Here is a 16,242-nt window from a genome sequence, read left to right as displayed (position 1 = left end):
TTTGTCCTTTGAAAGGTATGTAGACTTACATGCCACTACACGGAAATCACCAGAAATTAGTTTTTAAAAGCAGATTTTCAAACATTTCCTCCCAAGGGAGCATCATTTCTGGGGAAGTGCCCTTTTAAAGATAATTTTCATGGCATTTCTGCTTTAGACAGTTCAGAATGAAAATGACAGAAAAGATGGGAGAGAGCGGGATGTGACAAGAAACACAGATTCCAGGCTGGATTCAAACCCAAGATGTTGCAGTTACATGGTCGGCACCATGCCTAACCAGGACCGCCCAGAAAATGCCCTTTCACAGAACTTCGCCCCTGCTGCTCTCTGAGTCTGTGTACTCCACTGGCACAGCAGACTGTTACATCACATCCTGGGTATTGGTAAATGTAATGAATATCTTTTAGGGGAGACTGGCGATATCCCCTTGCTTATTTCAGTTAGATCTTTCAAAATCTTGTGTAAACTCTTTGACTTGGTTCACACCAGAAGTAGAACAGATGGATGGATGGAAGTGCACTTTCTGTCAACACCCATGTAATATAGCAAAGCCCCACTGTAGGCCATTGCTGAATCCAAAAGTCAGGACATCCCCAGACTTGCTGACTTGTGGACCTTGTGGTGCGCTCCCATGAAGTCCAAGAGGGGTTAGGGCCGTCCCTCGCCAAATTTCATTACATCTGTAAGGGCTCTCATGCACTGCCTACTTTTGGGAGGCTCTATGCAGACTTTACTAGTGAGATTTCCCACAGTTCATTGCACTAAGGATATGATGACAAAAAAGACATCAGGCGACATGGCCCGTCCCATTACACTCTTTTATCTGCAGTCTTGCAGCCCTGAGCTGTCGCAAACTTATGTATTGATGCTGAGCACTTCAGTCAACATTAGGCTACATAAACCATAGTCCATGGGGGCTCAGTCTAACACCTTTGGTCCGGACATTTGGATTCAGCATATTAATTCACATGGAGCCACAGCCAACCCCTGAAATTGGTCACCTCTGGGCGTGTCAGCTATCAATTTGAAACTATCTAAAATGATCAAATAGGCTATACTGAAAATTCAACTTCAAATTTCACTACTGAAAATGAACACGGTATAGGCCTTAATGTCACAGGTCACATGTTCCATCAAATAGCCCAGCCTACCTTGCTAATGACATGAAATATTACAACATTCCTCCTAAGCAAGAAGCCAATATTATTTTCAAAGACTAGGCTGCATGAGTAGAATCTATGTGGGCCATTTAGTTACAGTAGTTACAGATGGCGACAATGCACTATCCATTTTACCATCTATGACTAGAATGTTACCATTTTGCATCCACAAGGTGGCGCTTCCTGCTTAGGTAAAACTACACCAAGAGTGAATCAGGCCACTGCCAAGGAGAAACAAAACAAAAAAAGCATTGCACGGACTGAACACAACCCATTACTCAAAATGCTCTGAGAATCACATCTTTGGCCTTTCCAAACAGAAATCCAATTGACTGACATATTTCAAAGACACTGACAAACACTTCTTATAAAGGTAAATAACATATCCTTAAATGAACATAGTTCAAATCCATATATTGGCATCAATTTATAATTGACAAAGTATATCAGTCCCACTGCCTCTAAATGGCTTTAACAGAGTTGAGTTGAGTAAATCTTTGATGTCCCAAACTCTGACAGGCATTTTGTTGCACATGTGTTTTCCATGTGGAATTCCCCAGGAAAACCCATATAAGGATCTTGCACAACGTCACTGCACTTCATCACTCTCTCATTCACTAGGTCAAATGCTGAAAGTAGATTACTCCAGTATGACATTTCACTCACTCAACCTGGAGGGATGGAAAACTCAGATGGGCTCCTTCTGCAGATCCTGTGGGACTGGATAAGAACACAACAGAACCTCCTCAGATCTCCATTTTTCCCCGTCTTCTTCTCACTGACTGTTTACCTGAGCTGCTGCCTGCCTTACTTATGTCTGGATTTACTCTCCTCCAGAGTGGCCCTGCTACGGCAATTCAAGATCCAGCCCCAAAGCAAGCTGACCTGGATGATGGCCCGGAGCTGCTTACTCAAAATCTGCCACACCCATGTTTTTTTCATCTTCCCCATTACCATTCTGCACTGGTATTGGAGACCCGTGGTTCTTCCTGCGCTGGCTCCTGAGTCCTGTTCGGTAGTCAGGGATGTGCTGGCCTGCCTCCTCCTGTTCGACACGCAGTACTTTGTGTGGCACCTGCTGCACCACAAGGTCCCCTGGCTCTACCAGGTCTTCCACAAGGAGCACCACCGCTTCACAGCAACCTTCTCCCTGACCGCGGAGCACTCGGGCGTCTGGGAGACCCTGAGCCTCAGCTTCTTCGCAACAGTGAGCCCTACGCTGCTGGACTGCCACCCGCTCACCGAGATGCTCTTCTTTACCCTCAACATCTTTCTGTCTGTGGAGGGACACTCGGGCTACAACTTGCCCTGGTCCCCACATAGACTGGTGCCTTTCGGTCTGTACGGAGGAGCTGTGCATCATGACCTGCACCACCTCAAGTTCAAGGTGAACTACGCGCCGTACTTCACGCACTGGGACCGGCTTTTTGGCACGCTGCACAGAGCAGAACTGGACTCACAGAGGAGCGCAGGATACAAAGACAACCTGGAGAGATAGATGCTGATTATCAGAGTATGACACAAAAGGTGGAAGACATTTTTGTGTGCAATATATCTGCTGCTGAAGTGACATAAAGATGAAAATAGACCTTGATATTCAGTTTGGGGATGGACGACACAGTGGACTGGATCCTGACATCCAACCAAAAGTGAATACACTATTTGATATTAACTTGTAAAGAATAAGCTTTTGTTGACAGTATTATTTTTTCAGGGCAATATTATGAAAAAACATTCTCTAGTTACAGTACTTATCATAAGATATCGAATGGAAGCATGTATGATATTGATATTTGTGTAATATTTTAATTTATTTCCAGATTACTCTTCAGTAAGCTGGGTTTATTAACAAAATGTCCAACATCTTTGTATATGGTAGCATGTTTTACAATAAATTATTTCATAAAGAAAATAAAAAATGTCTCAAGTGTGTAATTAGTGGGTATTGCAAATACAAAAAGACCACACTTTTTATGTCCAGCAGGCTTCATGCATTTGTCACAGGTGATGCATCACTTCATATAGTCACTCACTACACTTTCTTAATAGCAGTATCAAAGCAGAGCATGAGAAAGTGTCAGGACAAATTTCCTAACAGATTGTTGGCGCACCCACTCATAAGTCAGCGCTGACACAACATACCTGTGACGATTTCATACCTGTGATGGTCTGTCAGCACAGGCAAACCCTTTTTTATATCCAGAGGCAGCGTGCAGAACATCTACTCTCACCCAGGAAGTCAAATCCAAACTTGGGTACATATCTATCCGGAATTACAACACAATAGGTTTCGGTTATCAAAGAGGTTTGCCCTTTCAGTAATTCCTGAATGTCTTCCCATTGTATGCATGTAACAATATCCAGCAATATTACACACCCAAACGTATTCTTAAAAGTTGACTCATGCTTTTGTCAAAAGTATTTCAAGTCACATGCCATGTGTTCACGTGTGATGAAGCACGTGCTTTCACTGGCATAAACAAGGATAATCATAAAATATCATGACCTCATCAAATTATTAGTTTTGCTCGCCAAGATTAAAGCAAAATTTCACTGTAAAACAGAATCAATGAAAAGGAGACAGACTGTGGATGATGATGTTGACCTGCTCTGGAGCTGTTAGCACTGCTGTGAAAACGGGCTCATGTAAAATCTCAACAAGACATTGAATGAGTTCACAAAGTCAGCCAGACTCATTCACAACAAAGTAACTTCAGAAAATGTTTTATGTCATCACAGATTACAAGTTTGGCTCTCAGGATTGGATTTGGCTTTGGGCAAGAGGATGCAATTTGTATTACTTCAAAGGGATTCTTGGAGTTCGATTTTGATGCTTTTGGAAGATTTTTTTGTGCTATATAAGTGTAGGCTACAGTATATGACACCACTGCACATTCATACAGGTCATTTGGAAGACACAACTGATGTTAACAGTGGGTAAGGGCACAGTGATAACTAACGATCTCAATTATCTCTGCACTTTTCAACAGAATGATGAGAAATGAAAGTAGACAGGCTAATGAGTTGGTCCAAAATAATTCATCTGAAGGGGCAGGGATGTGCTTCCTTCCTCAAGATGGATTTACAGGAAAAGATCACGATTAGGGCTGCAGCTATCGATTATTTTAGTAATCGAGTATTCTACCGATTATCCCATCGATTAATCGAGTAATCGGATAAGAAATACTTTTGCTTTATTAAAGAGCAATAGTAAATATATAAAAGAGAAAAGCTGTCCGCACGAAGCTGTCCATACGACACTGTGATTTACTGAAAACGAGGTGAAATAATAATTATTATTGATATTTATTACTAGGTATCATACAAGTTCATAAGACTGGCTAATGTACATTTATTTACTATGTTGAAGGGTTGCCCTACACCTGCTGACCCTACTCACTGCAATCAAACTAAACTGAATATACCTGCTGTATTGGACTGGTGCATTTTAGGCTCCAATTGCTACTTACACCACCTGATATTTTGCTTTCTGGAGTATTTTATGCATCACTGTGAGGGGAGTAGGTGTGTGTGTGTGGGGGTGTGTGTGTGTGTGTGTGTGTGTGTGTGTGTGTGTGTGCGTGTGTGTGTGTGTATGTGTGTGACTATCATAATAATAACATGAATGAAGCTCAGGCTTTCACAAATTGACTGCAGCATTTTATTTTCTGTGGTTATTTTCTTGAGCAAAACTTAGCTGACTTAGGGACATCATAACTAGCCACCATATTGATTTACGTTCTTAACTAGCCATTACATATAGCCATAATTAACGTGCATTCTTTACTAGCCTTCATCTCATCCCGTTTTAATATTAAGTGCTGACTCCGCCCACCCGGCCAGTTTCGGCGTACGCCGGTAGCAATTACAAGTGGACCCTATCCTACAGTCCCTGCTCTCAGCGGAGGGAGGGAGCTACACTGTGTGTGGGGAGCGGTGTGATCGTCAGACCTCTCTGGATTAGACAAGCAAGTAGAGAAAACCGGCATCAGCCGCACCAATTTATTGCCAAATGCTTTGGGATTCAACACATTAACATTGCTTCCCATGGTCAGAAAAAGTCGGCAGATTTGTCGCTAGTCGCTTTTGAGAAATAAAGTCGCCAGGGGGGTCTGAAAAGTCGCTAAGTCTAGCGACAAAGTCGCCAAGTTGGCAACACTGGATCCGAAACTTTGGACACTTTCTGTCGTTTTCTCTGGCCTGTCTCTTCTCTTCGCCCCTCGCTATTTTCTCTCTCTTTTTCCAGCGCGTTGTGCAACAGTAATAATCATCCGTGCGAATCACTGAGTGTGTATATAGTTATATGGATTAAACGAAGCTTCGATGCAAAGAATTTGCATCGATGATTTTTAGTAATCGAGTTTCTCGAGGAATCGTTTCAGCCCTAATCACGATTATCCTAAACTTTGTCATTTGATATGGCTGTGATGTGATACACAATACCAGTACCACACTGTACTTAATACCTTTAAAAAAAAAAAAGTATGATTCAAGGGAGCAGATCTGCACACAAACATGGAATCTGTCAGATCCTTCATTTTGGTCTGGCTTGATTTAGTAAAGACAAATTTTCTGTCTGAATGTTTTGTCTGAGCTTATAACAGACTGACAGTATGTGACAACTAAACAGAAGTTTTACATGTTTTCTGAGTCCTGTATTTTCAGTTAGGAAAAAAGCGCATTTTTCATCTACAGGCCAAACTCTTCAAGAGTATAATGTAAATATGACTGTGATTATACCCCACAATTAGATGGTCAATTAGATGGTTTCGTATCCTTGAAATTGTAATATTTTCAAGTTTGACTTTTCCAGTGTAGACAAAGAATGTAGGATATACATCTCTCTCTCTCTCTCTCTCTCTTTATATATATATATATATATATATATATATATATATATATATATATATATATATATGTATAGAAAGAGAGAGAGAGAGAGAGAGAGAGAGAGAGAGAGAGAGAGAGAATCTGACATCTGTCTGCAATTGGGTGAATGTTTGAACCCTTTGTTATAAAGGGGGAGTAACTGCTAAGTGATGCAACATGTTAATCTCATACAGTATGGGTCTTATTGTAAAACACCCCCCAAAATCACTGCATCAGCACATTCTCCCTGCAGACATAAAACTTTCTCTGTGAAACACCTGTGATGTTAGAAGTTCATAAATCAAAGACAGACGGTTCTAGGTCAGACAGTTTCTGTGACAAAGACAGTAAAGTATAAATCCATAATGTAGGACTTCATTGATGTGGCCTATCTCCACCTACAATAAGACAGTAGAAACCTACACTGAACAAACAAACTTACTTGCCTTGATAATGGCAATGACTCATGTCTTCACTGTTTCAATGTGTTTGCTGGTATCACATAATGTGTGTGTGTGTGTGTGTGTGTGTGTGTGTGTGTGTGTGTGAGCATGTATTGGCACAGGTGCATTTATAAGCAGGAAGAGACAAGCGAGTTTGCACGTGTGTGTGTGTGGGGTGGGGCGGGGTGGGGTGGAGGGCGGTTGGTTGTCGCAATTTTGGCCTTTACAGTATTATAGCATCTGCATTAGGCCGATCAGTGTAAAGTTTTTAAATGTTGAAACAAAGTGCTAAAATGTGTTATCACTGGTTAAGTTTTGTCAAAACCATACCAATGGTGTCTGACATGTTATTTTAGAGTTTAACCTTTAATTATAGCACCCTCATTAGGCCAATTAGTGTAACTTGCCTAAACAACAGAACACAGGCAAAATGCGTTGTCCCTCCAAGTTTTGTAAAAAAACAAAAAACAAAAAAACGCACTGGTGGTGTCTGAGATATATACAATTTTTACATTTCATCAATCAACTCATCAAGCTAATCAGCGTAATTTCTTAAACATCACAACACAGAGCGAAAAATCAAGTTTTGTCAAAATTTCACCAGTGATGTAACAGTTATGGCCAATCAGTTTGAACATTTGACCTTTGATTATACCAGTCCAGCATCCAGTGTATTTTTGAAACACTAGAGAACACAATGCCAAAATTTGCATCAGACACCAGGACATTTAGCTACCAGGTAAAAAACATTAAGGATATTGAAATGCACTGCCACTGTGGCAGTGAACATTTCTGCATGTTTCAAAGATTGTTTTTAGTGTGTGGTTTGTGTGTGATATCTATTTTCGAGGTCATCAATAAAATACCAAAGAAACTTGGGCTTGTTGTTATATCTTTATTTCAGTAGAGCACCATGCAAAATATTGGCTTGTGACTGTCATTGAACAAAAGCTCAGGTTCGACTGATTTCTGCAGTATACAAGACTTAATATTGATCATAAATGGGTCCAGTATTAGCCAATATGTACATGGTGCAAAAGGTCATTTATAGATGATTTAATGTCTAAAAACACCTTGTCAGAGGCCAAAACAGATTTAATCAATGAACCAGCTGGACATTCAGAACCCCTGAAAGTATCTGTTTTCAAGTAATAATGAATTCCTTATATTTAAAAAAAGGCACAAAAAAAAATCAACATTAAAAAAAATAATGAGCTATGCGTTTCACTTATAGCTTCATGAGGCTCATTCAGCAGACATGAAGTCAGATGTATAAATAACATGTCACCCCATCAGCCAATAAGCATACATTCACTCAACTGTAAACAGTGCAAGTTTCCAAAATGTGATGTGATTGGCAACAAACAGCATGCATACTAATACACAATATAAATTTAAGCCTTTTTTGAGTCCTTGTTATTAGCACTATTACTCTGTTAAAGCACATAATACTGGCTGCTGACTGACACAACGGATTCAGCTTGCTCATTTTAAAGTAGCCTATGAGCCAAATGAACGATTGATATGTGAATCAACCCATCCATCACTACTGGAAAGGTTGTTATTAACAATGGCACTGAGTGAAATCAACAAATATCATGCTGAGAAATAGCCTACCTAAAGTTATTCTCTATTATGAGAGTGGTCAGGTAGAAAGATCCCAGATTTTAGTTTGTGTCCTGAACTTTTTAGGTTCCTGACAGACTAAATCAGAGTAGGCAAGTGCATAAACAACGCTAGTAATGAAGCATTGTGCGATACCAGTGCAAAACCTCAAGACTGCAAAACAATTTTTTTTTAAAGTGTTTTCATTTTTTAACCTTACATTTCTCTCCTTTTATACTTTGACTGTTCTGTAGTTTTACGCTCTTTGTAAAGTACTTTGTAAGTGCTGTGTATATAACATGTAGTATTATTATTATTATTGTTTCATATGACATAGGCATGATCTATTTCAAAATTGAAAGTCAGTGATTTCCTTCTTGTTAAGGCCTCTGGTAGCTCTCGTGCTGCATGTTACTATCTTGGGTCATTTCAAATTTCTCCTTTCACTTTCCAGTCTCCTTTCCTTATGGCTAGACAGGCTGTGAAACACTGACACTATCAAAATAGCACCAAGGTCTTCTGTGATTTCAGTGCTCACTTTCGGAATCAGATCATTTAAATATTTAATTATTTGTTCGATAATTTGATGGTATATCAACTGAGACAGAGCATAAAAATTATTCCCCAGCCGCATGTCGTCCCTCTGTAACATCATGGTTAAATACATTAATCCCACATAATCTAACTTTAAATTCTGCAACACAACAGTTTATAAAGTACAAGTGTAAGCGGCAGGGCTCAGAACAGACTCTTGAAATCCTAAATCATTACTTAAAGATTAACTACATCATGACACATTTACAACATAATGTAAACATCTGTGGCTAATAATGATTCATAGGTAGCAACCTAGGCAACTTAGGCAGCATAGGTAGCATAGCAACATTTTCAAATGTATATTCTCACTTAAAAAGTCTTTACAGTAGACAAAATCAAGTAGGCTGTTCCTGTATGTCGGAGTTGCCACCAGGACGCTCAATCCCATAAACGATAGCCTTCACCTTCTCTGCTGTGGCGTTGTTGTTCTTCTGTCGCAGCATCTGTATCAGTGTGACGGAGGCGTTCCTGCCCTCGTTCTCCACCCAGGCCGTCAGCAGTTGGATCGTCTGTTCGCCGGCGTCACTGGGGTGGTTCCGGGTTTGGTTCTCGATAACGCTCTCTGACATCTTGCTCTTCCGTGCTATAGCCCTCATAACCTTCCATCCCAGCACTTCCGCAATTTCAGAGAGGTGAGGCGAGAGATCCACAGCTGATGCAAAGGTGAAAGACAGATGAATCAGCGATAAAGGTTCTAATATCGCAACATACAAAGCATGTTTTGGTGGTTTGCTTACCTTTGAGCTGCTCCATTTCCTGAGAAGTAGAAGTAGAATGTTAAAAAAAAAAAAGGTCTGCCACTCAATAATGATGAATTGACTAATTGACTAGACTGATTAAGGTCCTGTAATACACAGGCTTTACACAGACGTCACACCACAGCAGAGACACGGAGCAAGCACACTGACAAAGACACGACTAACCTTTACCTCCTTGTACATAAATGTACAGCTATGCCAACATTAGGAGAGAGACAGAAAAGGGTTTAAGAGAGACAAGTCTACAGACGAAAAGAGGAAACGGTGTGTTTGCGTGCAGGTGTGTGTGCGTGTGTGAGAAAAGAGGTTAGATCATATTCTCAGAAACAGGACAAAGGCATAACATGTTGCAGTGGTTTCTAGGGGTTAGAGAGCTATGAATGGACTAATAGAGATGTGATGGAGAACAACTTACCTCAGCCTCTGTAGGGGTCACCTCAGGTGTTGCACAATTTAGCAGTTGAGCTATTTTCACTTGTCAAATAATGGGAGAGATAAGTTATTTAAATAAGCATACACAAAAATATTTACACACAATGAATATATCTGAATGTTACTTATAGTGGAATGTGAACTGAACAGATAACCAAAGGGAGCTTTGCCTTAGGTATTACTTTACTATTTTAATGAGGAACATAAGAGGTTCTTGTGCCCTCTGCTGGTCACATTAGACACAGCTGTACAGTAATAGAAATACTTACCAAAACCTTTCTTCTTCCAACAGTACACAAGTACAAGTACAATAAGAGTTATTCCAATGAAAATTGGGATGAGTACTGCCGCCAGATTAATTCCTCCTGGGACAGAAAGATATATTTATTAGATTTAGATTAGACAAAATCATACCATGATTGATTTTTATTGACATGATGATTTCCTAACTGAAGCCATCGTAAATCCATTCAAATAGAATAATGCAAATCCAAACCATACCTTCATTCTTGTCATTGCAGACTGCGTTGTTGGTGGCTGTACAGGCTACCTTGTTGCCTTCACCACCACACCTTGAATAAAAATATATATTTTTTGTCAGCAAAAGGCTGTATTGGTAATAGATTGAATCATTAGAGTAAAAAAAATAATCATGATCTCAAAACTTTGCAGGCACAATATGAAGACAACTCAATAAATCAATGGCTCTGTTTTCCTTTTTGTGTGAAAAAACACTGCCAAGCATTACAAGGAGGCAGAAATGGAGGGAAACTTTAGGCGATAGATAATATTTAGAGGGGTAGAATTTGCTAATAATATTACTTATCATATTTAGAGAGGTAGAACTTACTCAGTACAAGGTTTGCAGGCTGTGCAGGGTTCTGTGCCGCTGACACAGTAGTGATTTTGTTTACATCGACACACCCGGTTCCTGTAGGGGGTACAGGCCTCCTCCTGCTCTAGATTGGCTATAAAAGACAGTGCATCCACACAACTGGCATTAGAGCAGCTGAAAGACCTTGATGATGCTTCACACAGATAGGCTTTGTCTTAAAAACAGCACAGTGACCTCCAAAAATATTTGGATGGTGACTTATTATTGTCACCACTCTGCATTTCAATTAACTATATTTTTGTTTTTAAAAAAGTGCTGTATTAGGTGTATTATATAGATTATTATAAGCATAGAAGGCAGCTTCAAATAATCTCCTGCCAAAACAAGGCTAGACTAGACATAAATCTGGTGCCCCTCATTTTGTTGTAATAATTTATCCTCAAAATCCATGTGGGCCGGCGGTGAGTCCGGCAACACTGATATGCCTAATTATGCCTAAATAAAAAAGTCTTTTGTTTTGGTAGTTCTGCTATAGACTGGCCAGCCGGCTCCATAGAGGTGTGTGTGTGTCCATCTTCCCCCCCCCACCAACTTTACTTTAGAAACATTCTATCTTTTATACACTAAGCTGACTACGACAGACTGTGTTGTGGCTAAATTTGCGACCAAGTCGACCTAACAAAGAGTCCTCCTGCTTAGAGTCTTGGGCTGGAAAGTCTAGGGCTGGCCCAGGGTGCTGTCATGCTGAAAGCATTTCCCTTCGCTAAATTCTGTCATGATATTGTAAACAGTTGCAATAAAAAAATATAAAATATTATAAAATAAATTTTTGGTTCTCAGATCGCATAATGGGTAATTTTCCATGGGTAAATGCTAATATTTGAGTAAATAACATTTTCATCAACATCATCTGTATGAAACGCAACAACTAGAGCTGGATGTATTTACACAACTTAAGTTTGTTAACCTGGTATTACCAATCTACTTAGAAAATTTCAATAAGTAAATGCATGTTGAATTCTTCTAGTCTCCCCATCAAAACTATCTTAAAGCTTGAGTGGAAAAGAATAAAAGAAAAAGTGATGTCCCCATTGTGTCCGTACCATTGTGTTGTGAGCAGGAAGTGCAGGGTTCACAGTTGGGCTGGGAATTAGCGACAGGGTTGTAAGTCCCAGTCTTACACAACTCACATTCCCCATCCTCTGGACCCGTACTGCAGGGCTTCTTCAACCGCTGACCTACAGATGGACACATGAGCCGGGAACATTAAATCAATTATTAAATCATTTTGGGCCGGCATAATGTGGCATGAGATTACTGAGACCCCCGAGCTCCAGATTCAGTGACTGAAATGATGGAGCCCATAGTGAGTGTTTGAATGATCCACAGAAAACAACATGAAAACATCAAGTGGAGGGCGCTGCAGTAAACGCATGCTGGACACACATTGTAGACCACAGTGATGCGGTGCCATGATGTCACATAATAAGTGATTTTCACAGACTTGTAGGACACTCGAAAAGCTACAAAAGACACTCTTACACTTATACAGTATATCATCGATCTGTGATGTTCAGTGTTGTATCCTATTTCCCTCAATCTCCCTTGTCTACTTCTGCTTCAGTTAGTGATTTCCTATGTTTCCCAGAATGCCTGACAACCATCAGAGAACAAGTGTGAACTTGCTGCATTCAGCTGTGGGCTTTATGTGACTGGAGTAAAGTTAGCTTGATATTGGTTATCAGATATTGGTTTTTCAAATATTTAAACCAGTGGTTGAAAATTGTTCTTCCTCCTCCAGTAATCACAAATGTATTCATCAATGTGGTTTTAGTTGTTTGCTTTACAAATCATTGCGAGTGGAAAAACAAATGTCAACTCAATATGCAATATCAAGCTAATTTTACCCTGGTTTTTACAAGTAGGTGGAGACAGCAATAGCAATAGTGCTAGTTGTCATTGCCAGTTGAGAAAAAGTACGTGTCGTGCCTCTTACTTAAAACGCATGTCTTGCGGCCTGTATGATTTTTGAACGTTGGTGAAAAATAGCAAGTCTAAAAGGTTTCTGAGGGACTGACACCAAAACCTGCCTTTTACCAATGATGCTTTATATAGTAAAAAAATAATAATTTTAAACTCCATTGTAGCTGTGCTGTAAATATCTTGACATGACGTCACATTGTCTATGTTTGGCCTAATAAAAAAAATCCATCATGAAACAACAAAATGGACCCTGGAATGTGTTGAAGTCCTAATGAAACGGCATTTTGAGAGCATCTTGCTTCCTCAATTTGATGTATTTCCTGTTGAAACAGGATGTCGGGGCGGGACAAAGGGCGGGGCGTGATCATTCAGAAGTGTAAACCAATGACATATCATTTAGGGAGAGAAAAGGCAGTTTGATTTGATGGGAGGGGTGGGATTGTTTAAAAGTCTCTGATGGTTTTATTGGTTGGAATTTTTATTTACGCCTACTGCTGCAGCATGAGGTCCCCACTAAAAATATAGGCCTACTGTTTTCCAGGAAGTAAAAGTAATGGGATATTGATATAAAAAAAGAAAGAAAATAACATTTTGGTATTTATGGTGAAACAGGTGTACATTATGGCATGAAAAACTTAGCCAACAAGGTGGGAAAAAAACCATTTAATTGTCAAGTTCTTTTGGGTGGATTTTTCCTTTGAGTTAAATGCTTCATAAGACACATCAGTAATCAACTGGAACATGTACAGGTAGTATACAGTGTGTACAAATATAATGTCAGTGAGATAATGGTAAAACGCCTACCAGCAGCACAGAGGCAGCACTCCCTCCCCTCATGCGTGTAAACACCATCTTGGCAGCCTCGCCTTCTGAAGCGGAACAGTCTTTTATTTTGATACTGAAAATCCCGGCTGTCTTTCACTTCAGTCTTGGGTGGCACGGAAGAGACGACCCTACGTAACAGTTGTAGGAGATGAGACAGAGATGTAGAGAGTGGAGTGGGAGGGGAAGGAGATTCATAATGAAAACAAATGTCGTGTCAAAGTTAGCAAAAAAGAGAACACAACACTTCAAATAAGCTAGGGGAGAGTGTCAAGGTTGCAATGTCAGCCCAACATTATTTAATATTTATATCAGTTAATTAGCTACAGCTCTAGAGCAATTAGCATCGATACTGATCCTTTCTCCACAACCAACAAGGACCGCATCACAGCCTGACACTTCTGGACAACCACTGTAAGAACTGGGCATGATCAATCAATCTGAGAAAAAACTGAAATCATGATCTTTCCGGGAAAAAAAAACACTTTCTCAGAAAAGTAAATGTCAATTCACACTGGGTGGAACTCTCAATCATGTAGCCTGCTACAATCATCTTGGCCTGACAGTCATTTCATCTGGGAGGGTTGACTTAGTAATAAGAAACTTGGCAGACATATTACACAATCAGAAAATCACTGTATAGATTTAACCGTCCTATATGGTTGAAAATCAGGTATTAAACCAATAGCTCGTTATGGTAGTGAAATCAGGGGCCCTCGTTGCAAATTCAACTATGAAGCAAGGGGCAAAAGATTTTGCATTTGTAAATCTGCAAAAACGTAGTAGGCGTAAACAGGAAGAGTGTAGATGTGGGTTGTAGAGCAGAGGTTGGGAGATTCCCTCTACTGGTGAGTAAAGAGGAAAGAGCAGCCAAGTGTTACAGCCACCTGGCACACAGCGGCCTGGAGTATTATCATTATTATAATTATTATATAAAACTTCCTTGCCACAGTACAGCATTGGAGGAGACACCCAATACCTGACCGAAAAACACCATCTAAACTTAAATTACACAATCATCATTGACAAAATTCAAACAAATATATGTCACGTACATCACTGCACTAGCCATAAGTTGCACTGCAGTATTGTGTTCTTATGCTTTTTTATTTTCCTCTTAGCTTCTGTTTTTCTATTTTAACTAAATTCTTTATTTTAATTCTTTATTTAGGTTTGTGAAGGATATGTTCCTATTCTTTTTATACTGAGAGGACCCAGCATACAAGCATTTTATTGCACTTGTTTACCCCTAAACTAAATGAACACTTCCCTTTCTCCTGTACTAAATACGAATTCATTAGAAATAGATATGTTTCAAGATTTAAGTATCAATGGAAAAATGTGTAGCCTATTCTTCTTGAAACATGTCATGCCATAACCTAAGAAACACATCAGCTCTAATCCCTTCTTTTCACTTTGCCTGGAAGTATTTTAAAAGCATCTTTTACAATCATCACTGTTAGTGTCCCTAAATATTTTCTGTGAAGAATCTATTGATCAATTAGCTGAATTTTATTTCATTTCTGTTCGAATCTACGCTTTTGCATCATATGCGCACATGTCTAGGTCATTCCGGACGAAGTGAAACTAGAAGTTTTTCCACTAACCATATTTACAGAAAGTCATAGATTTCTAAATCAAATGATCGCTTAACAGCTTTGTCGTTTCTCTTCACCGTGCCTCAGCGCTTAGTCATACAATATAAGACAACTAGGTTTTATGTATGTATGACATAACTTGGCTGTAACACACACCCAACACGTTCTTCCTGTCACAGCAGCTCACAAACTAAACATTAATGAAACTTTACTCACCAAGACACATAACACAAGATGAAAAACAAGCTGATTCTTGACCTTTGTGGACATTTCCTTGAAGCAGATGCCATCGGAAAGTTTATATAGACTTTATGCTTTAGGCTTTAGGTAGTCGGGCAGTGGTTACAGCCTACAGCTCATGGGTTAAAAAAAAAACTGAAAACAAAACTACAGTCGCCTACGCCCAGTTGCTTTGCGGAAAAGGTTTTCTTTCTTTTTTTTTTTCTTTTTTTTTATTCAAGAGGTATTCTCTAACAACAACTCATCAGTTCATCGCTTACTATTTTTTATAGGGATATCTGAACATATTTTCAAGTTTTATGCTTTATTAATTTTAAATTATGTTTTACACATCTCATGTTGCCTTTACGCATGCGCAAGTGTGCCTCCGAGCTCCTGACGCCACTAGGAGGTGGAAGTGCTCTTTATACAGTATGATGGCTGTTTGAAACGAGGAGGGCGGTGCTCTCTTGCTATTATGGGGTCTATCAATAACATAAAATAAAATAAAATAAAGTTCCAGTGCAGTTTCACTTGCGTCAATATCGTGAAACAGGGCAGAATGAGGCAGATTACTCCTGCAGTGTCAGGGAAATGACACTACAAATAAATTCTTAAAACAAGTTAGTTCATTGCATTGAAAGTGAAATTATCTCACCCCATTGGCAGTTTTTTTCACTTTCACTTTTTTTCACTAGTATTATTCACTAAAGAATAATACGATTTCGAGACGCAATACTAGAATAGGCCTATATGACTTGTTAAAATGGATATTTTTAGTGTAGTCCTCCCACACAGGCAAACCATTGTTTAAAATATTCAAGACAAACACCAGACTTCATTTTCAAATTGACTTAGAGTTCTTACAGCAAGTACAGCACATTGAAAGTCTTAATCTATCAGACAACAGTTTGAAACCGT

General features: G+C 39.5%; 2 protein-coding genes across 2 annotated transcripts; one reads left to right on the top strand and one right to left on the bottom strand.

The window, feature by feature from the left end:
• Positions 1-1,827: 1,827 nt before the first annotated feature.
• Positions 1,828-2,967, top strand: LOC139929223 (cholesterol 25-hydroxylase-like protein). The gene has a single exon (XM_071922063.2). The coding sequence runs from the start codon at positions 1,840-1,842 to the stop codon at positions 2,656-2,658; it is 819 nt and encodes a 272-aa protein (XP_071778164.1). The 5' UTR covers positions 1,828-1,839; the 3' UTR covers positions 2,659-2,967.
• A 4,392-nt stretch (positions 2,968-7,359) lies between these two features.
• Positions 7,360-15,440, bottom strand: fas (Fas cell surface death receptor). The gene is made up of 9 exons (XM_078288799.1): positions 15,319-15,440; positions 13,487-13,635; positions 11,803-11,937; positions 10,715-10,832; positions 10,366-10,436; positions 10,134-10,229; positions 9,848-9,906; positions 9,412-9,430; positions 7,360-9,326 (listed from the first exon to the last, which is right to left on the bottom strand). Exons 1-9 carry the CDS (start codon positions 15,390-15,392, stop codon positions 9,010-9,012), a joined length of 1,038 nt encoding a protein of 345 aa, XP_078144925.1. The 5' UTR covers positions 15,393-15,440; the 3' UTR covers positions 7,360-9,009.
• Between the last annotated feature and the right edge of the window lie 802 nt (positions 15,441-16,242).

This window comes from Centroberyx gerrardi, chromosome 15 (assembly GCF_048128805.1).
Source record: "Centroberyx gerrardi isolate f3 chromosome 15, fCenGer3.hap1.cur.20231027, whole genome shotgun sequence".
Lineage (NCBI taxonomy): Eukaryota > Metazoa > Chordata > Actinopteri > Beryciformes > Berycidae > Centroberyx > Centroberyx gerrardi.
Note: the sequence above shows the minus strand (reverse complement) of the source record. Positions and strands in the feature narration are given on the sequence as shown.